Genomic DNA, 21943 nt, shown 5'->3' on the forward strand with positions numbered 1-21943 from the left:
GGCGTTGTACACATGTACTATATGTATTCAGATTCTGTTGATATAGGGTTTGCCTGTCTGTCTGTATATCAGTCTATCTGTATGTCACACTTACTGTAGTGCACATTTTTGCATAATGGGTAAATCTGGAAAATCGTATCCACTTGACTCTTTACTGTATGCGGCCCCACATTGTGAACATTGAGGTACAAAATTACTAGACAGCTGTGTGGAGCATGTTAATAGTACAAAAAAAAGATACTTTTTTTTCTTTTCTTTTTGAATTGTAAAATTATGATCTGAGTTCAACTGAGAATTGCTGTTCTAACTACAAAATTGTGTGGTGTTATCAAACTAATCGTCAGTTCATATTAATATTTGGTTATCATGGGAGTAGGCTTTTCGATTAAGTTAAGTCTATGCTAGTTATCTTTAACCCTACCCTATCTTTAACCCTAAGCAGTGTTAGCATTAAATAATTGAACACAGCTATATTTTGCTTGTGATTTGAAACTTGTTAGCGGCACTACTGTAAAAATGTGATCCTGAACTTAAGTCACATTTTTTATGTGGTTTATGTCATGTCATGACAGGTCATGCTTTCTGTCCAATTATTTAAATAGTTTTTTTTGTTTGTTGGTTTGTTTTTTTATTGCAGGCAAAAATGTCACAAGTTAAACAAGTTGGTCTTTTGGCTGCTGGATGTCAGCCGTGGAACAAAGATGTCTGTGCTGCAAGCGGGGACCGATTTGCATATTGTGCTACACTTGCTATTTATGTCTACCAGGTAAGATTGAAAAAACTAAATGTGGTTGATTCTAATTAAAACCTTACATTTTGTTTTGTCGGAAGAGGTTTGTTAAAACCAGTTAGAAGTACTGTATGTATTTTAACGATTTACAATATTTTGAAATTACAGTGGGGACAACAGTATAAAGAAAGTTTTCACTGCGCCTTAAAAACAATGTCCAATACGCAGTACCTAACAGATGTGTCAATATCCATCAATGCACAGGTAACACGCCACAGAAATGTTCCGCATACCGAGGAAAATAGCGTACCAATCTTAAATTCAATGAAAAACAACCAGCTGTATTTATTAATGACAGGCTAGTGTGCAAAAAGTGCAAAGTGCAGATGTTTCAGTCAAACATTGACCATCATCAGTGCTTCCAGAAACAAAGAACAAAAATAAATGGTTGTTTCAATTAACTTAATTGATGTGATACTAATTATGAGCAAAACAAGCAATTGAAAACAATTAGAAAGAAGTGTTGGAGTATCAACATATATTGACCATGCATGCTATGCATTATGTGCATTAACAGAAATAATGTAATAATGAGCAGTAGAAGGATAGACATCATGTTCACAGCTAGCAGGACATTACAATAAAGTCATTGTGACAGGCTGGCGAGTGGATAGAGGCCCAGAGACAGACTGCGGTTCAAATTTTTTTTTTTTTCTATAATAAATAAGCACAAAACAAAAGGGCACAAGGGCCAAAACAAAGGTATTTAAACACAAAAAAACAAAACACCAAGCAAAACTGGGAGATGCCTTTACTGGATCAGCAAATACAAAAAACAAAACAACAAACCAAAAACCAGCAAGCACAACCCTCAGCTTGCTCCCTCAGCTTGCTCCCTCAGCTTGCTTCCTCAGCTCCCTCCTCTCCCTAATGGCAAGCTGAGGCCTCATTTTATGTCAGGTGGCTGGGTGCTGATTGATCAATAATTACTCCAGTCAATCCCCACGTTAATTAATCCAGTCAATCCACCTGAACGCAATAAACCCAGGCAGGTAGAGTAATTTAACCCCATACCTGCCAATCTATACAGGGCAGAGCTCTGCTGTGCCACACACCTCCCCGCATTCGGCCAACCCCCCCCCCCCCCCCCCCTTTAAATCCAAGCCCTCTCCCCAAGAGTCCCATTATGTCCATTAGGTGGGCTGTTTCGGTGGGCAGTGGTGTGTGGGGTTGATGTCGGAGCCCCCAAGCCTTCTTTGGTTGAGGGGGCCCCGGACCTCCAAAGAAGTAAGGCGACTCAGGGGACCTGGACCCTCCAGCAAATACAACGCTGGCGGGCAGGCAGCACCCCTGGACAGTGCGGGTATGGCCTCCTCGGACGGTGTGGGTCCCCCTAGCAGCGCTGACCCTCCGGCGACGCAGGACCCTCCAGCGGAGGCGGGAATGACGGCCCGGCTCCCTCTGTTAGCGGAGGCAGGAACGGCAACCAGGCTCCCTCTGGTGGCGGAGGCGGAAACAGCGGCCCGGCTCCCTCTGGTGGCGGTGACGGGAACGGCGGCCCAGCACCCTCTGGTGGCGGCGACAGGAACGGCGGCCTGGCTCCCTCTGGTGGCAGCAGTGAGAACGTCGGCCCGGTTACCTCTGGAACAGCAGATGGGACCACCGGACCCTCGGGAACAGCAGACGATGACTGCGGCCACTCTGGTAGTGGCAGTTCCAGCTCCTTGGCAACGCCAGCGGCACCAGTCTGCCGGTGGCCCTTCTGGGCAGGACCTGCAGCGGTAGTCCTCCTTCCCGCACCAGGAACACCAGGGGAAGAGGCTGGCTGGGTCCTCCAGTGGTGGCTGTTGTTGCAACATCTTACATTTCTTCAGCTGCTGCATCTCCGTCTGCCTTTGCCGCTGTCTGCGCTTCTTTCCCTGCAGTACTGCTCTCAGCCTCCTGGAGGCACTATATCCCACCATGTGTGACAGGCAGAATTTAACCCCATCCCTGCCAGTCTATTCACTCAGAGCTCTGCTCTGCCACAGTTAATATTAAAAAAGTTAGTTAATTACATCATTCTAGCGCATTGTTGTCATTTTCAATATATAATACATATTCATAGCTCATGATTAAATTAGATTCATTACACAGTTTTGACCATATCAAAGTTAAAAGAAAAGAAAATAGCTTATAGCTTATTAGGGCCTATAGGAATTCAGACAAGTATAACAGCACAGTAGTCTATAGAAAACACAATAATGCAAGTTCTTCGTTCAATTGTGTCGGTTGAATCGTGCATAAATAAAAATCAATTTTGCTTAACACTGTAGCTATTTATTTATCAAGATTTCCATCCCTACGTCCTTGGAATAATTGTTGTGTGCCCCAAAATTTAAGATACGAAACTGAATGTCTGGCATCAAAAAAGTGTCTCGCTATTGATGAATGGATGTCTTTTCTTTGGATTGAGCTCTTGTGTTCATTAGTGTAATCTTAACTGTCTGGTGGTTTTTTCAATGTACTGTAAATGGCAAGAACAGGAAATCAAATAAATGACATTAGTCGAGGCACAGGTAATAACCTGTAAAATATTTTACTTATTCTGTGTTCTGTTGCTTGTGAAATTATTAGTTTAAACTGCATTATCATGACAAGGAAAGAAACCAGTCTATTTGTTCAGTACACTTCCAGTTCTTGAACATTTAAACGAATCAGACCTAACCAAATTGTCTCTCAGATTTCTCCCTCTGTAGTGAGTAAATAACAGTAATTTATTAAAAATCCTACTGCCAATAGTATCTGCAGACAGAACATGCCAATGCTTCCTAATTATTATTCTTATTTTCCAGGCTTGCGTAGTATAAGTTGTGCAGCACATGACAGAGTGTTCTTCTTTTTTTATCTAGATGAGGGAGCTCATTAATAGCTTTGCATGGAACCTGGGAAAGAGCTTTATCTAACCAGGCTCTTGGATAGTTTCTAGATAGAAATTGATTGTACATCTTCTGTACCTCAGATTCAAAATCTCTAGGTTTTGAGCAGATCCAGTTAACCCTTAAAAACTGACTGTATGGAAGTCCCCATTTAAAGGGGTACAAAATGAAAACTTGATGCATGGAAAATGATATTTTTATCAATCAGTTTTATATACAGATTAGTATATAGATTTCCCTCAGTGAAACAGACTTGTGTATCTGGAAAATTGCCCATACTGGTGTAATATTCTAAATTAAATTTAATGGAAGGAATCAAGCCATTAACAAAGGCTTCCAAATCGATAGATATATCAGTCCAGATGATAAAGATGTCACCAATGTAGCACTTCCACAGTGTAGTGTAATTAAGAGAAGGGTTTTCTGTGTATATGTAATGCTGTTCTAGAAACCCCATGAAAAGGTTGGCATGATCTGGGGCAAATTAAACACCCATAGCCCTGTATCTGTAGGAAAAAGTCTCGCTTATATAAAAAGTAATTTTTCTTGAGAACAATCTATGTCATATCCAATAGGAAATCTGTAGATGGGGTCTGTGAATTAGCTCTCTGATCTTAATGCCTGTAGACAATTTGCATGCGGAATATTAGTGTATAAACTAACATCAAATGTGGCTAAAATTATATTCTGACTATCCAATTGTATATTTGAAAGTTGGTCAATAATATCACCTTGGTCCCTAATATAGGAGGGTAACACGTGGTCTAAGAAAATGGTCAACATAGTTAGATAAGGATTCAGTAAGTGAGCCTGTACCAGACTGTTGGACAACCAGGTGGATTGACCAGTGTTTTGTGAACTTTAGGTAGCAGATATAATACAGGTTTTATAGGGTAATTGCTCTTCAGATAATTAAGCAAATTGCCAATTAAGTAAAGCCTGATTGAAATGCAGATTGTAAAAAAGTATCAATCTCAGATTTAAAGCTCATAGTGGGATCACCAGTAATTTTCCTATAAAAATCATTATCGGAGAGTTGTCGTCTCACTTCTGTTTCATACAGTTGTCTAGGAATTAATAATACCCCCACCCTTGTCTGCTGGTTATAAGATTACCCTCCTGTTTAATACTTTGAAGAGCAACACGTTCATCTTTACTGCATTATAAACATATCTTCTGCAATCCAAAAACTAGCTATTTGCTAAAACTAAAAAAAAGAAGACACTTATTGGATTGGGAGAAAAAGAAGGATTTTGAGAAAAGAAACATTTTCATTGGAGCAGTCGTGAGATCAATCTTTATTTGTAGTGGTTAATTTCTAAACGGAGAGTTGAATGGACATAGAACATCCCATGTTACTAACCAGCCATTGACCTTACCTAATGATTGATACTAGGCTGCTAGTGTAGTCATTGAACACAGAATATATGTTCAGGGAATGAAACTACAAGTCATGTAAACATTTCTAACAAATTGTGAAATGTATTTAACATAGCATGGCACTATTTTTTCTTTATATACAATCAATATACAGTACTTTTTTTATTAATTAAAATCAAAACATAAATATTTCCATAACAGTGCCAAGTTTATCTTCTTTTGGATGCAACTCTAAAATTAAATATGTGCCATATTTATTTCTCTTTTTTTTACAGCGTGATCACAGGTTTAATGAATTCAAGCTCCGAGCAATCATGTCTGAACATAAAAAGACTATAACTGCTATATCATGGTGCCCACATAACCAGGACGTATTTGCAAGTGCCAGTGCAGATAATCTGTTGATAGTTTGGAACGTGGCTGAACAAAAAGTGGTGACAAAATTAGATAACACAAAAGGTAGGCTAAATGTATTAAATAAATAAAAAAAAAAAAAATTCTGGGGCTTACTTAGAAAAAAAAATACAGGACTAACTTGGAATGAAAACTTGTAATGATTTTTGTGTAACATGTATTAATGCAGGAGTACTGGGTTTTCTCTCATTATTTTATACCAGGGAGCAGGTTATAAGGGAATAGGGTCCTCATGGCTCATATTTGCCCCATAATACCATTGTTATTACCTGTGCATTTTTTGCAATTGGTGTCTGCGAGATCCACATTGTAAAACAAGTGAACAGCATTTCAATGTACAGATTTGCGTTGATCGCTGAAATATGCAACCTGGTCTAAATGCCAGCTCCATACTTCGTTGTATTCACAGTGTCATTAATGTAGCCTAAGGGCTACAGACTGATCTAATCAATGATTGATAAAAAAAAAAAAAAAAAAAAACAGGCTACTATACTGTATACCCACATTTTTTTTTTATATATACTGTACAGCCTTTTCCTTTGTAGTCAGTGGCCCCTATTTCGTTAAGATGCTCCTTATCTTCTGTGGTAAGGCATATCTTAATATGTTAATGATTTCCATAGCACGCATCTTAATAAGCAGCATTCATATGAGTAAATACCAACTTATTTATAGTTTTAAGACCCATGTTATGGGATTGTGTTAACACGTATTATGGCTACTTTTAACAACCTTTAGTAAATCAGGCCCATTGTATCTCCTACACAATCAAATACCTATATTTATTTGCTGTTATTCAGTATGAAGTCATTTACTGAATGTTGTGTCTGATCCCAAGGTATCCCTGCCACTCTGAGTTGGTGCTGGAACTCAGGAGATGCTGTTGCTTTTGTCTCGCAGCGAGGGCCCTTGTATATATGGACTATCTCAGGACCAGATAGTGGGGTAGCAGTGCACAAAGAAGCCCACAGCTTCTTGTCAGACATCAGTCTGTTCAGGTGGCATCCTAAAAAGAAAGGGAAGGTTGTGTTTGGGCATACAGATGGAAGTCTCTCTGTTTTTCAACCTGGTAAAAGTCTTCTTTTGTTATCAAATTCTATACAATATAAATAAGGATCAACAGTTGTTTTAATAATAGTAATAGTAACAGTAAGACAAGACAACTATAAAATACAGCTTGTCTCACTGCTGTTCTATAGTCAATTTCATAATGTATTCAGTTTAACAGCATTTTAGCTAGATTTCTTAGATTTAATTTTACAAACTGCATCTAGATTTTGGTATCTGTAACCATCTAGCTTACACACACATCACCAACCATATCATTTAGACAATGGCAAGCAATAGAACTTCCATTTAACACATTTTCTTAAAAATCTAAAGAAACTTTGTTCATACATGTGACAGGGTACCCCGCCCATGTGTGTAATTTGTGTTATATGTTGTATGTGGTGTGTTAATGTTGTCGGTTATGAAGATTATTATTGAAGTGGGTTATGTAGAACAGGTAATGTAAAGTGTATAACAAGTATCGTACTGGTTTAAAAGCCAGCACGCTAGCAATTGTTAGTTCTACTTTTTAATTATTTTCTCCTCTCTCTCTCCCATACCTCCCCACTGTACACCCAACCCTCAGTGAGTGAAACTGACTATTTTTATGCAACTGTACTCGATTGCTCGATTGCTAATCAATCATTCAATTGGAATCTCGGTACATCGGCATGTGAACTAATTGTGCTCCCTGTGCTTTCATCCTACCCACTTTAATCTGCACATGGAGTGATTGTGCAATCCCTTTGCCTAAATACAAAAATAGACTTTACATCACCTGTGCTACATAACCCACACTCTGTGCACCACCTACATATAACAGACATATAACACAAAGTACACACAGGGGCGGGGTACCCTGTCACAATACCTAATTATGCATTTGTACAAATTTTGTATTCAAAATTACTTATCGGTAGTACACCTACACCTGTCAAAACCTACAGTACTTCCAAAACAATACTTCAGAAACAGTATGAACCAAGTGTATACCTCTGTATGTATATATTCATTATTGTGTTCCATTGTTATGTTTTAAAGGTTCCAAAAGTCAAAAGCATGTTTTGAGACCAGAATCTTTAGAGGGAACAGATGAGGAAGATCCAGTCTCTGCGTTAGAATGGGACCCTCTGTCCACTGACTACCTCCTTGTTGCTAATCTCCACAATGGAATTCGATTAGTTGATTCAGAATCTCTATCATGTATTACAACATTTAGTTTCCCAAGTGCTGCAGCATCTGTGCAGTGTTTAGCATGGGTTCCTAGTGCTCCAGGCATGTTTATAACTGGAGGTAAGTTTACAGCATTTGATGTCTTTCATGAATCACAAGCAAAGTCTCAATTTTCAACCCAGTGTTGCTTATTTCCAATGCATAGTCATACTTTTTTTTTTTTTCCAAAAATATATAGGTGGCACAACCTAAGGTTGCTTTCCACTCAAAACGAACAGATTACTACCATATACTACCACGAAATTATATCACCTGCTTTATTTTGTCAGTCACTGTTCACATGTTAATTAGAGAATATTTGAATCCAAGTGCTAGGTTAAATACCATTTTATATGCATGTTGACTTCTTTAAGAGCTTCAATGTCAAACTGTAAACTTTAATCTAGCACTTGGAAATAAAGCAGTTTGGCTGAAAGAGCCACAAAGTAAAGGTAGGTGAAACAAGAAAACAGCACAGGAGCAGAGTCTTATGCAATAGGTATTAATACAACACACAATTGAAGAACCTATACTGAATGTACTGTAAATTAGTTTATAGTTTTCTTTATATTGATGTATTAATAATTTACAATAGGGTTACATAATATGATAACATGTAAACATCTTGTGTAGGGGGTGACCCAGTGTATTCTACAATAAATTATTATAATTTTTTTTTTTTCTCAGATTCCCAGGTTGGTGTGTTGCGAGTTTGGAATGTATCAAGAACAACACCAATAGAGAACTTCAAGTTAAAGAAGACAGGTTTTCATACATTGCATGTATTGAACTCTCCTCCAGAGAAAAAATGTATGTAACATTGTATTGTTTTGATGTAGACATGCAGGCAACACTGCAACCTATTATTATTATTATTATTATTATTATTTATTATTATTATTATTATTATTATTATTATTTATTAGCCGACACCCTTATCCATTGTGACTTGCAGTTGTTACAAAATATCACATTGCAAAATATCACATTACAGATCAAAGCAGTTATAAATTAACAGCGCGTAGTAAATACGATAACTAAATAAGAACGATTTCAAATAAGAGCAATTACAAAAAGTATGAATGCAGATGCCTTTAAGAGTTAGATCAAGCACAAGATACAGAAAATTGTTATAATTTACAGCAGTAGTAGAATATGGCAAAAATTTGGAGCAGCTCAGGGCAAGTACAAGAGGATGCAAGTACTGGTACAATTGGGTGCCATATAGTCCAGTATAGTGGAGAATTTTGAGGTTTACAGATGCTGTCTGAATTGGTGTGTATGGAGGAGGCGCCGGAAAGGTGGTCAGGGAATGAGCAGTCCTGATAACTGTGGGTAGGTCGTTTCACCCTTAAGGAACAAGGGTAGATTAGGAGCAGGCTGTGGAAGCGGGGGAGTGGAGGGGGTGGGGGAGGGGGGTACAGCTAATCTTTAAGTGATAGAGGAGCAAAGGAGGCGAGGGGGGGTGTAGGGAGAAATAATAGTCATAATAGAGATAGGAAGGAGTAGAAAAGTCGAGGCAGCAAAAGGCGAGTACAACATTTCTTAACTGGATGAGAGCGGCAGATAAACATATTCAGTAGCTGCTGTTTTTTTTTTTTTTTTAAAAAGCAGAGCCACTATGATGAACTACAGTATTTACATTTAGGGGGAAAAAAGAACAACCAGGTTTGTTGATACCATCTGGTCACTGGGCTGACAGGAAAAATAAAGTCACAAAAAATAACTCTAGTATTTGTATATTCTCAGGAATAGAAATGGGGGTCTACATTAAATGTAATAATCTCAGGGGTGCTAAGAACATTATGTTACATCAATTCCAGCTGTTCTGTTTAAATATCATAATGTTTCTTTGTTTGTTTTGTAAATCTAGCATTTTCCACACAATCCCCAACAAAAAATCATCATACCTCTTCTACAAGTGAAGCAGTACCACCACCAACTCTGTCTCAAAACCAGGCATTCTCCCTTCCACCTGGTCATGCCGTTTGCTGCTTTATGGATGGTGGAGTTGGGCTATATGACATGGGGGCTAAGAAATGGGATTTTCTCAGAGACTTGGTGAGCGAAAGTAATTGAAAAGAACAGCGTCTAGTGTTGCACAGTGCAAATCAGTAAATTTACTTATGCATGTTTATGTTCCTAATAATTATCATACAGTAGTTTAATTTTCTTTTGTTTAATTTAACCATTTGTATATTGTTGTAAGAACAAACAAAACAATATAGAGCAGGGTTTCTCAATCCTGGTCCTGGGGTCCCCCTGTGTCTGCTGGTTTTCATTCCAACTGAGCTCTCAATTACTTAACTAGACCCATAATTGAACTGATAATTTGCTTCATTAGACCTTTTTAATTGTTTTCAGCTATTAAACAGTTGCAGAGTTCAAGTAACTTATAAAATGTTACAGCTCTTGAAATATGCAACTGTTTAACTGCTGCAAACAATTAAGCAAATTATCAGTTAAATTAAGGGTTTAATTCAGTAATTTAGAACTCTGTTGGAATGAAAACCAGCAGACACAGTGGGTCCCCAGGACCGGGATTGAGAAAACCTTTTCAGCTTACCCCAATCCAGTCAGCCAGGATGTGACAGATATCTTGTGAATTGTCTGAACATTTAGGTATTTTCCACTGACCTCACAAACCAGATAAGCCATCGGCTGAAATAATTTTGACTCAAAAGACCTCATTTACAAAAGGGTGCTAAACTATATGGTGCAATGTAATTGCAATTAGTGTGCGCGTTAATGATTTCCGTATTTACTATTGAAATTTTATTCATTATCGCTCAAAATAGTGGACATATTGCACACTGATTTTTTTGAGCCATACAATCGTAATCGGAATGAATATGTGATTTGCATGGTAATGCATGATAAAGTATTTAAATGAGCATCCAGCGTAGACTAATGAGATGAGCTGTATTCACATGGAATTTACTAAAGGATGTTAATTTTAGTGCACACATTAAAGTAATAATTTATTAGTGCATATGGGAACCAGACTTTAACCACTGATAGGCGCGCTATTAGTGCGTTTGGGAACCAGGCTGATAGGCGTTCTATTTTTCTTACCTTGATTCACTGATTCGTGCTGAATTACTTGGTTATGAAAATTTGTATGAAATGGAAATCTAGAAGCAAGGGCCATTTAAGTTAAGACTGTTCACTTGTTGGGCACATCGTAACAAAATGGAAAATGTCTATATAAATTGTATGTAGGTAAATATACTACTTTACACAAAAGACTACAAAAGATTACTCCCACTGCACAATTCCTAGTCACCAATAAGTAAGCAGGCAATCAACATATTACTTATTGTATTTTATACAGAAATAGGCAGATATAACTGGAAGCAGCTTTCCTAGAACACTAAGAAAAAACGTAATATCACAAATGTAATATAATGGCAAGTAGAAGTATTTTATTTCAATGGAAATCTCAAACAGTAAAACAAAAAAAGATGTCAGAGTTGCCTATATAATGATAAATCTCAATATTTAACTTATATTCCATAATATAACATTTTTAACAGCACTGACAAAAAGATACTGACAAGCTGTGGAAATGTGAAATAGTGAACAGTGCCACTATGAAATGTATCTATTTATGGCTTCTGTCCAGACACGAGGCACTTATTTTCTGGCACACTTGATAACAATGTTCATTAAGTGTTCTTTTAATTCTGCAAATTTTCCACATAATGCCTGGTAATGCAGAATCCAGTGTAAGAAAATTGGCTCTTCTGCGTTTCTTTCTTTATTTTTTTTCCAGCCAGTCCACTCTTTTGTCCAGTCATATGGTGCACCCTCTGTTGTAATCCCAGTTACTTTCTCTTCCAAGGTAATTCTCCACTTTCCATGGCTTGAAGTTAAAAATAGTCTTTTTTCTGGTTGTGTTGTTCATAGCAGCCACAGCACTTTCCAGAAAAACCTTGACTCCATAACTTTCATTTCCAGTAAGCTCAAAATACGTTACTTTGTGCAGCTCGTCATAGTGATGTTGTATGTTATAATCTTTCATAACTTTAACCCTTGCACTGCAAATCAGACATACTGCCTTGCCGTCAAAATTATTCATTGAACAAATCATCTGGCTGACGATTTTGGAATTTTCCATGTTTTATCTCCACCTTTCGCTTCCATGACATCTCCAACTACTTTTTTGCTACTGATTTAAAATTTTACACAAAGTAAAATAAATAGTTTAAACAAGTCTTTACTTTGCTATCCTAATCAAAATTATGTGTGCTGTGTATGTGAGGAAACGGATCCTGGGTGCTGTTTGATTGGCTATTTTACTGCCTCTGTGAGCTGTGATTGACTTAATGGGAATGTCACTCATACAATGCAGACTGCACATGTTGAAGATGCGTGTTATATTAAAGAGGCTGGTTGTTTTGAAGAATTCCTAAACAATACAGTAATTTTGGAAACTAATGGGTCAGGCCGTATGTATTAAAGGAGAAAGGAAAAAAGGTTCTTTATTGTATTTTTTTGTAAGTTTTACTTTACGTTGCCTCTGTCTGTCCCCTGCTGAGTGCTGTGTCTGTTTGTTCATTTTCGGTCAGTGTAAGCCATCTCCACCTTCACAATAAGCTACTGACCAAAAGATACGCCAGAACTGTTGGGGCTGTTGATATTACAGTGGTTACTTGTAAGTCTCTGATATTATTGTGCACATTAAATTATTGCTCACAATACATGTAGCGTTCATGTTATGGTATTTAAATTAGACAAATAATGTGTGTGTAAATTAATGTGTTCTCTGTTAGCAAATAGGGCAGTAAATTTAGATTTATCCCGCATGTTAGGCTCGCTACATACGCGGTAACTCCAAATTTAGGGTCCTTTTGCAAATGAGGCCCAGAGTCAGTTAAGACATATTTATGATGAAGTATAATCTCAATTTTAACCAAAATCTGATTGACAAATACAACTTACCAGTAATGTCATAAAGTCATACTATAGGCCATATTTGTTTTGTATGTATTGCTTTGATTGTTTGGTGCCTTAAGTGAATAACTATTCTTGCTGCATGTTCTTGTTTATATTACTTTCAGGGACACGTTGAGACAATATTTGACTGCAAATTCAAACCAGATGATCCCAACTTACTAGCTACAGCTTCGTTTGATGGAACAGTAAAAGTATGGGATATAAACACACTAACAGCTGTATACACTACACCGGGCAATGAAGGAGTGATCTATTCACTTTCATGGGCTCCAGGTAAGAAGTTGTCTTTAGTAATAAAGGTGGGTGTATGTATAAAGGTTTACATTATACCCAGGTTTAATTTAATAACTACTGTTTTATTTTACAAAAGGAGATTTAAACTGCATAGCTTGTGCCACATCTAGAAATGGTGCTTTAATATGGGATCTAAAGAAAGGCAAACTGATAACAAAATTTGAGGAGGTAAGTCGATTTTTGTTCAGTTATTAAAAGGTAATAAAAAGTAGGATAATGTAATGTATGCTTAGGTTTTAAAATGCTGTCTGTTTTTTTTTTTTTGTTGGTTTTTTTTAAGCACATCAGATAGCCATCAAAATATGGAAATCCACATACTTGCTGTTTGATAGAATGAGAAGCTTCCTTTACGAAATTGTTCAATTTAATAGACTGCATCTTTTTAACATTTACAGCATGCTGTATGCTTATGTTAGCTGATATTAACATTTTATTTTTTATTTTTTTAAGCATGGAAAAAATGGAATCTTCTGTATTGCATGGAGTCACAAGGATGCTAAAAGGATAGCCACATGTAGTGCAGATGGATACTGGTAAATCTTATTCATCAACATAATCTCGATTTTTTTTGATAATGTAGCCTGACAAGGCAGATGAAAGTACACTTACACATACACTGTTGTGCAAAAGTCTTAGACATGTTGCATTTTTTTTTGGACTGTTGATGGATGGACAACGACAATTGTGCCTTCTGCCAGTTTTGTTGTCAATTATTGAATGTACCGTGCTATTTTTTGATCTGTACGTGTAGAATGCTTGTTATATTTTAAGTATGAAAAACAGCTCCTTCTTGTTACTGTACAAGAATTTTCGAAATATCTGCAATTTACCTAGCATTTGTTTGCCATTTTTTGGTTTTACAGATTACTGATATAAATACAGTTCTCTTATTAATATGAATTTTATTATCAAGAATTCAAGCCAAATGCATACTGTCAGTTTTTATTGAAGTTACAGTAACACAGAAATCTAATTTCAATTACAGTACAATGAAAATTATTATACATTTAAAAGTACTGACCATTCTATAGAAAATATAGTTGTAAGTGAACATGTAAAAAGTATACATTGCAAATTAACTGCACTTGAAAGCTGCATGTCCCATTCTGATCACTGCATTTTTAAACCACAAAAGCAAAGTGTCCTCAACATCAGGGTATTAAGGAAATCAGAAAGGCTGATGAATTGCATCCACAGATTGCTGGTCATATGTTGATAAAGTGTTTGCAGTAGTATTGAAATCTGCAGCTATAGTTTTCATTTTCTTGTATGTGATGCATTATCCACAGTTTTCAACACCTCCACTTTTGTCTGCAGGGATAATGCACATATTATTGCGTTGCTTCATGGAAATATAATTGGTAGGTGAGCACTATGGCAACTCGAAATGCATCGTAGGATTAGTAGCCCCAAACCATCAATAAAATACAGTACAGAGGCGCTAATCTGGATGGAAGTTAATACATTTCCCAATATCCTTTACAGTCAGCTGTTCGAACTTTGTATGATTACATTTTTTCTTCCCTGGGAGGGCTCCAATATAATTATTATTATATATTTTTTTGAAAATTTCAGCCTAATTCATACAGTCGATGGAAGAATATTACATAAATATAAGCACCCAGCTGCAGTTTTTGGTTGTGACTGGAGTCAGAACAACAAGTAAGTATGAATGTGTTAAACAATTTGCATTGTTGCTTACATAGCAAAAGCATACAAAGAATGATAAAAATGTAGTTATCATCTGGTAAATACGGTACCTCTTTAGGTACTTCTGTAAACACTTCTCCAGCAGCAGGTTCCAAAATGTCAAATGAGGGAAAATCATGTAAATTAGTTTCTGATTTTAAAAGCAGGAAAATTCAATTTCAGAGCAAGTTCCAAGCTCACCACCATCTTTGTGCATGCCCATGTTGTTTAAATATATTTTGTTGCATGTTGTGCAAAGCTCTGATTGGCTAAACAGGCATTGAAATTCAATATACAGAGTATTGGTAGAGGTAATTTGCAATTCTTAGTAACTACTGTAATGCTTTGTAATGCTTATTAAGTCTGACCACTTAGGCCTTCAGAAAACAGTAAATCGATTTGATTAACAAAGATAGTCTACTAAATCATGCTTAATTATGCAGTGAAATTATTACTGCGTACATGTCTAACAAATTAAATGTATCATTGGTACTGGCCTATAATTTGTGAGATCTACACTGCTTCTATATGAAGTGGCTCAATAATGTGTTGTTTTTGGAAGCAATGCTGCCACATGACCTACAACTAACTATCCCTTTATTATTTATTTGCAGAGATATGATCGCCACTGGCTGTGAGGACAAGAATGTTAGAGTGTATTATTTAGCAACCAGTTCTGACCAGCCATTGAAGGTATTCACTGGGCACACAGCCAAGGTGTTCCATGTCAGATGGTCCCCTTTGAGGGAGGGCATCCTCTGCAGCGGATCAGATGATGGGTAACTTAGTCTAAGAATAACTTTGGTGATTCATGAAGTCCTTCAAACGTTATTATTTTTGTCAAACTGTATTTCAGATACAATATAAAAATGTTAAGGTAAAACCTTAGAGAGCGTTGATTGTAAAGCATAGGATTACTCAGTCATGGATAAGGTGAGACACAACAGGACACATTTCATTAAAAAAATAAAAATAAATCTTGGTTCATCTATTTAAGAAACAGTGTCTTATTCACCCTTTATGCAATAGTTGTGTCCAGGATCGTCTTATTAATTGCATCTGGTAGTTTATGTTGTATGCTTTTTGCAAATAGACTGGCACAAACTAGAGGTTTTGTGAAAATACAGTTGCTTAGTCATTTGCGATTATTTCCTTTACAGAACTGTACGAATATGGGATTACACACAGGATGCCTGCATTAATGTTCTAAGTGGACACACAGCTCCTGTAAGAGGGTTGATGTGGAACACTGAAATCCCTTATCTGCTAATATCAGGAAGCTGGGACTATACAATCCGAGTGTGGGACACAAGAGATGGGACATGTCTAGACACTGTGTATGATCATGGTGCTGATGTTTACGGTAATATGTTAAAATTTGTTTCAAGATGTAGTATTAGTAATTGAGTGTATCCCTTGTAAAAGTAAAAGCAAAAGCATTGCATTAGCTGCATGAATGTAGACAAAAGCTTTTAAATAGTACACAAAAAACAATAATACAAAGACTATTGCTTTTGACTACTGACAAGTTTAAATGTTACTTTAGAGTACAGAACTTACAGTTAGAGTCTTCCACGATTCTTGAACGGCGTGTTGTAAGAAAGTCTCTTAAATCGGTAAAGTTCTGTTCTCCGATTCATTTCTTCTGTATTTACAGAAAACCGCTCACTCATCGTATTTTGTATTTTAGCTGTCTTTCCTACTGCAGATTCAATGGCTTTGTTGCTTTTGTTTATATAAAACATCATGCCACCACTCATGAAATGTTCCATTTGGATATTTTTCAATTCTCTGCTAAGCAGTGATATTTGCCACTTTGCTCGTACTTCTGTCACCATTTTGTCACCTCATAAACTTCCACTCCACTCATTTACATGCTTGCTCGCTCAGGTACAAATCTCATTCACTGACCTACATTTGGAGGAAGGAGGGGGGGTGAGTGAAAAGAGATGGTGAGAGAAAGATTGACTGAGACAACAATAAAAAGTTGGGGAGCTATCTGGTAACTGTGTGTTACTGTAAGTGGGAATGCAGGAGGGAGGATACAAAAGAGAAAGAGATGGATGCAGGATAGGATTGAGTTTTTTTTAAGTAGGTTTTCTTGTTTGGATGGTGTGGTGCTGGCCCAAACAGGGACCGTTAGTGTGTCACGGAGGGCATTAAAAAGGGCTCCACGGAGCGTTGCACCTGTGTCACTGGTCTGTCTATTCCTTTCAGGAGTTAAAAAAAAAAGAAATCCAAGTTCAACTACATCGACCGCGGTCATTACAATATATACATCACCTTTCTCTTGCCTTGTCTGCGTCCATTCTTCCTCTGTGGGTTTCTTTGCTGCAGTTCGTCTTTCTGTTCGTTTTCCTTTTCACCATCAGTTTTCTCTTGTGCCATTCGCTTTCGTTCTTCTCTTCTCTGTCTCTCTCTGCTGCTATCACTGTCACTGTTTCTGTTTCATTTGCTGTCTTTTGTTTTCTTGCCTGTTTATGTGCCTGTCCCATTAGTTTTCATTTTTTTGTTTCTGTTCTTTCTCTGTATGTCTGTCCCTGCTCTCCTTTGTTTTTTTTTTGTTTTTTTCGTTTCCTTCTCCTTTCTACCTGATCTGTTGCCTTTTCGTCACTGCATACCTGTCAATTAATTGAAATTGGCTGCCAGTGCATAGACTAGCCAGCACAAATGCTGCTGCTGACACAAAACAAAATTAGTGCACATGAAAAATAATTCAATCAAATACAAACCAATTACAAAACATGATCACAAGTGCAGACTTCTGCTAGAAAAAAATAATAATAATTAACCCACATATGATAATTAATTATACAAACAACACAAATCTACAGTGAATAATTAAATACATACACATAAAAAAACATACAGACTTTATTTAAATTCAAGATTTCTGTGATCACTGTGACAAAATCGTAGCCTTAATGATGATGCATATGTCAAGTTTTCATCTATAGAATGTTATTTGTGCATGTTTTCTTTTCTAAATTTCATTTTTTTATGCTGCTGTAGGTTTAACTTGTCATCCCAGTCGTCCTTTCACTATGGCTTCGTGCTCTCGAGACTCCACTGTGAGACTGTGGTCATTAACACCTCTAATTGCTCCACTTCAGATTAAAATTTTAGTTGACCGTAGCTGGGACGAAATCATTGGCAATAGTGGTAAGTCTATTAAAAAATGTATAGACAAGTTTGAATGATGCTTCACTAAAAGAACCCTGGTGTTTGTCACAAGTCATATTACTTACCTTAGCTAGTCTGTAAAACCAGGTGATATTTATTTAGGAAGTACATTATGATATATAATATATATATATATATATATATATATATATATATATATATATATATATATATATATATATATATATATATATATTTTTTTTTTTTTTTAAGGAGTGTACGTTTTTATTTGATTGCCAGTAGTGACCACCTACATTTATTTTCATCTAAATACTCTTTCAAAACAAATATACTAAATAACTGTTCTAAACATATTGCTCTTTAGATCGTGCAATGGCACCTGGTGCTCCCCCTCTCCTCTGTGGCAAAGTTTCAAGAGATATCAAGCAAGAGCTAGATAAACTGACGAATGATGTACGAGTGAAGAAGCTGAGATGGTTTTCAGAATGCTTTTCTGTGAGTATATTTTGTAAATTGTAGAGATAGCTCTTTATTCAACCCCCATTTAAGTAGCTGTTTCTTATTTTTATTTGTTTTTAAACAAGTGTTGCTCAGCAGACCATATCTAATTTGAATCCTATGCCTATGAAAATCAGTGACAGAGTTACACACTATGCAATAGACAGACATTTTGTAAGACTGCATTTTGTAAGACGTGGTGTGAAACAAGTTTCATCTAACTTAGTGGTACCCTGGCTCTAAAAGTGCAAAATAAAATGAATAAATACATCTTTCAAGTTGACCAGCTTAACCTGGTTTGTGCAGAACATATATCACTGGACATTGAACAAGTATGTAATGTGTTTCTTGTATTCCACATAGCCACCAGGAGGAAGTAAAAACCTTTGGGATCTTGTTGCTATTATTAAAGGTCAGGATGACAGTTTGCTTCCTCAGAACTATTGCAAAGGAATCATGCACATGAAGCACCTTGTTAGATTTAAAACTGTAAGTAAAAACAATGCTTTTTCTTTCTTTTTTGCATATCTTTTGTCAGATTTCCCACATACTCTTTTTATTTTAATTGAATCTGGGTCCATCAAAGACCCACACACCGTTGCAACCGAGGCCTTCCATGCAAAAGGATCTAATGACTTATAACACAAAAGGGACGTAAAAAGAACTAAAAACACTTTGTGTCAGGGGTTGAATTTTACTGTGTGGGGTTATCAATGGCTATGCCTTGTTATCCATATTTTCTGTACAATGTTATTAATTTGATGAAAGCAATTATAGTCATAATAATTAAAATGAATGATGCATATAATCTTGATGCCCATTGTAGCAGCTCATTATGCACAGTCAATAGGTGTTAAATCCAACACTACTGTAGCCTCTAAGTTCTTATCTAGACTGCTTGCCAGTTACAGTAAATAGCAATAGTTATTATAATGTTAGTGTGAGTCAACCCTTAAAGTTCACTGTAGTATTTTGCACTGTATTTTTTACACTTTTACCATGGTTATACTATGCATTTACCATAGTTTTTTTTTTTTTTTTTTTTTTTTTTTTGTTTTTTTTTTAATACGCTTTACTATACTTATCTGTACTTTACAGTATTTACCCATGCTTTACCATGCGTTCACTGGGCTTTATTACACTTTGCTATGGGGAACTTTTATAAGGGAAACAAGCTGAAATGCTGGTTGCTTTGAAGCCTGTTAAGTGAAGGAGACAGAGAAATATTACAGCACAGACCTGTGTGTCTATAGAGATTGAACAATAATCACTTCACAGACTAAAACATTACATTAAAATGTTATATTTTTTAAAATTGTATTTTGTCTTTTTATAGTCAGAAGCCCAAGAGTTAACTATTGTGAAAATGTCTAAGTTTGGAGGTGGCATTGGTGCACCAAGCAAAGAGGAAAGGCTAAAAGAGGCAGCAAAAATTCATCTGGGATTAGGCCAGATCCAAAGGCACTGTGAACTTATGGTGGAGCTTGGCGAGGTATGTTCTAAACAGTGAATTACTCAAATAACTATTTACATCTTGTACTTTTCTTGAAAAACTGTCAGAAATCTAATACAAGAGTAAAAAATCATCTTCATCATTATCATCGTCATCATCAACCATCCTTAAATACCATTATGCATTTTGACCTGGAAAAAAAGTGTAATAAAAACAATAATAATCGTAGCATTTATTGTCCTCCACGACCAGACGTTTAAACTACTGAGTACTGAACTAATCACTGTATTTCCCCTGGACAATAAAACGGTATATTCTTGATTGTGTTTTCAAAGTGTAAAATAAGATACACAATTCACAAAAGAAGGAAGATGGATCAGGTTGATTTAAAGACGTTCATGAAGTTGTTCTATAAGTTCATGTTTATAGATATGCACCCTGTGATAATGTCATGATGAAGCAGGAACTAGTGATTCAGTCTTCATGAGAACAACTAGACCTATTTTGTTTATTGTCCTTTCCAATCTGCTATGACATCACATCAGAAGAAAAAAAACAAATGTAATAATAAGAGGAAAGGGCCCTTTATTCATAATGTACAAATACATATATTTCAGTGGGACAAAGCTTTATCTGTTGCACCCGGTGTGTCAATGAAGTACTGGAAAAAGCTTATGCAAAGGTAAGAATTTGTTTTGTACATTTAACAAAATTCAGAAACAAAAATAAGCAGAGTTAAACAAAATGGGTTGTATTCTGAAAGCTATAAACATTCTTAAATACATTTTTATTTTCTGCACCTGAACATATTTATAAGGTTTGAAAATGTATGTCTGTTTTCATAGGTTTTTTTTTTTTTTATGTTTAAAGAGCAAGAGGCTGCCGGAGGGAAACTCTAACTTTATTTATTTTTGTTTTCAACTGATAGTGAGCATGCTGCAGTAATCTTGTTTCATAGCATTATATAGTATAGTCTTACTGTTTAGCTGTGTATATTAAAATGAAAACTAACATTTCATTACCAGATTTATTCACTATTTATTTTGGTCAAACAGCACTTAAAAAACTATCAATAACATATCAATTAATATATAAAACCAGGTAAAATTGGAAACGTTGGCATGACACCATTAGCAGAAAGCATATTAAAGGTAGTGATCCTGGCTGAAGAACTAGAAGTGCATTTGGTGCAGTGCACTGGGTGTAAGATCTGGTGGGTGACAGGATAACAGGTCTTTGTACAGACAAACAGCTTGGTAGGTTGTGCACTAGCTGCAGAGCAGAAAGCAAGTACAAAGATCTGATAGCTGGTCTGACAGAGCAGCTAGACCAGCAGCGGGCATCAAGGAGTTAGAGCAGTTTGTAGACTCCCAGATGGAGTTGCATGTGGCCCCACTAGATACACAGAGGGAGGTGGGTGAACCAGACAGAGTGGACAGTAGTTAAGGGGGAAAATGAAAAGGGGGAATAGGGTAGAACAGAGTTCAGCAGCACACAGGAGGAGAGTAAGGGAGAGTCCAGAAATGCAAACAGGTTTCTTGCTCTTGAGCCACAAGAACAGGAGTCAGGTAGTGACCAGGTGGAGGAAAGTGAAGTATTGCAGCAGGCTACAGAACAGGTCAGTAATACAGTGTGTTGGTACTACTAGTAAGCCTGCTGATTAAGAATGGGAACAGTCAGAGGCAGACAACCATAATGGGGGATTCAATTATAAGGCATGCTGACAGGACATTTTTTAGAAGGGACTCAGTAAACAGGAGTGTTAACAGTCTCCCTGGAGCTAGAGTTGAAGATGTGATCGACAGAGTTGATTACAAACAGGGCAAGTACAGAACCAACAGTGATTGTCTGTGTAGGGACAAATAACACACGTGAGAGGAGGCCAGAGGTACTGAAAGAGAGGTTCACTGAACTCTGCCAGTCTTTAAAAGGAAAGGAATGAAGTCATCATCTACGGGGTGCCCCTGGTTCTGAGAGCAGGGAAGGAGAGGCTTAGCAGAATAATGGGTTTAAATATATGGTTAGAGAATACATGCAGAAGGGAGGGTTTAGGGTTTGTAGATAACTGGAGCAACTTTTGGGGAAAAAGCAAACTTTATAAGAAAGATGGCTTACACCTTAATGATAGGGAAGCAGATATTCTGTCATGGAGCATAGAAAGAACCCTTAAAAAGGCCAAAAATGGTTTAAACAGGTTACCAA

The 21943-nt window shown here is 36.7% G+C and overlaps 1 protein-coding gene across 2 annotated transcripts in view; it reads left to right on the forward strand.

The window, feature by feature from the left end:
- The first annotated feature begins 637 nt into the window (after window positions 1-637).
- The window catches only part of wdr17 (WD repeat domain 17), a 39647-nt gene continuing 18341 nt past the window's right edge, over window positions 638-21943 (forward strand). Inside the window, exons 1-17 of one of the 2 annotated variants that reach the window (XM_041223629.1) lie at window positions 638-766; window positions 5304-5487; window positions 6281-6511; window positions 7534-7785; window positions 8392-8514; window positions 9578-9765; window positions 12768-12936; window positions 13034-13125; window positions 13408-13490; window positions 14533-14619; window positions 15261-15425; window positions 15807-16009; window positions 17659-17808; window positions 18155-18285; window positions 18652-18777; window positions 19625-19780; window positions 20359-20423. In XM_041223629.1, coding sequence (XP_041079563.1) covers window positions 644-766; window positions 5304-5487; window positions 6281-6511; window positions 7534-7785; window positions 8392-8514; window positions 9578-9765; window positions 12768-12936; window positions 13034-13125; window positions 13408-13490; window positions 14533-14619; window positions 15261-15425; window positions 15807-16009; window positions 17659-17808; window positions 18155-18285; window positions 18652-18777; window positions 19625-19780; window positions 20359-20423 — 2528 coding nt within the window. In that variant the 5' untranslated portion in view covers window positions 638-643. The remainder of the gene's footprint in view (window positions 767-5303; window positions 5488-6280; window positions 6512-7533; window positions 7786-8391; window positions 8515-9577; window positions 9766-12767; window positions 12937-13033; window positions 13126-13407; window positions 13491-14532; window positions 14620-15260; window positions 15426-15806; window positions 16010-17658; window positions 17809-18154; window positions 18286-18651; window positions 18778-19624; window positions 19781-20358; window positions 20424-21943) is intronic. The other variant, XM_041223621.1, reaches the window with a different exon arrangement.

This window comes from Polyodon spathula, chromosome 2, assembly GCF_017654505.1.
Source record: "Polyodon spathula isolate WHYD16114869_AA chromosome 2, ASM1765450v1, whole genome shotgun sequence".
In the NCBI taxonomy this organism is placed as follows: domain Eukaryota; kingdom Metazoa; phylum Chordata; class Actinopteri; order Acipenseriformes; family Polyodontidae; genus Polyodon; species Polyodon spathula.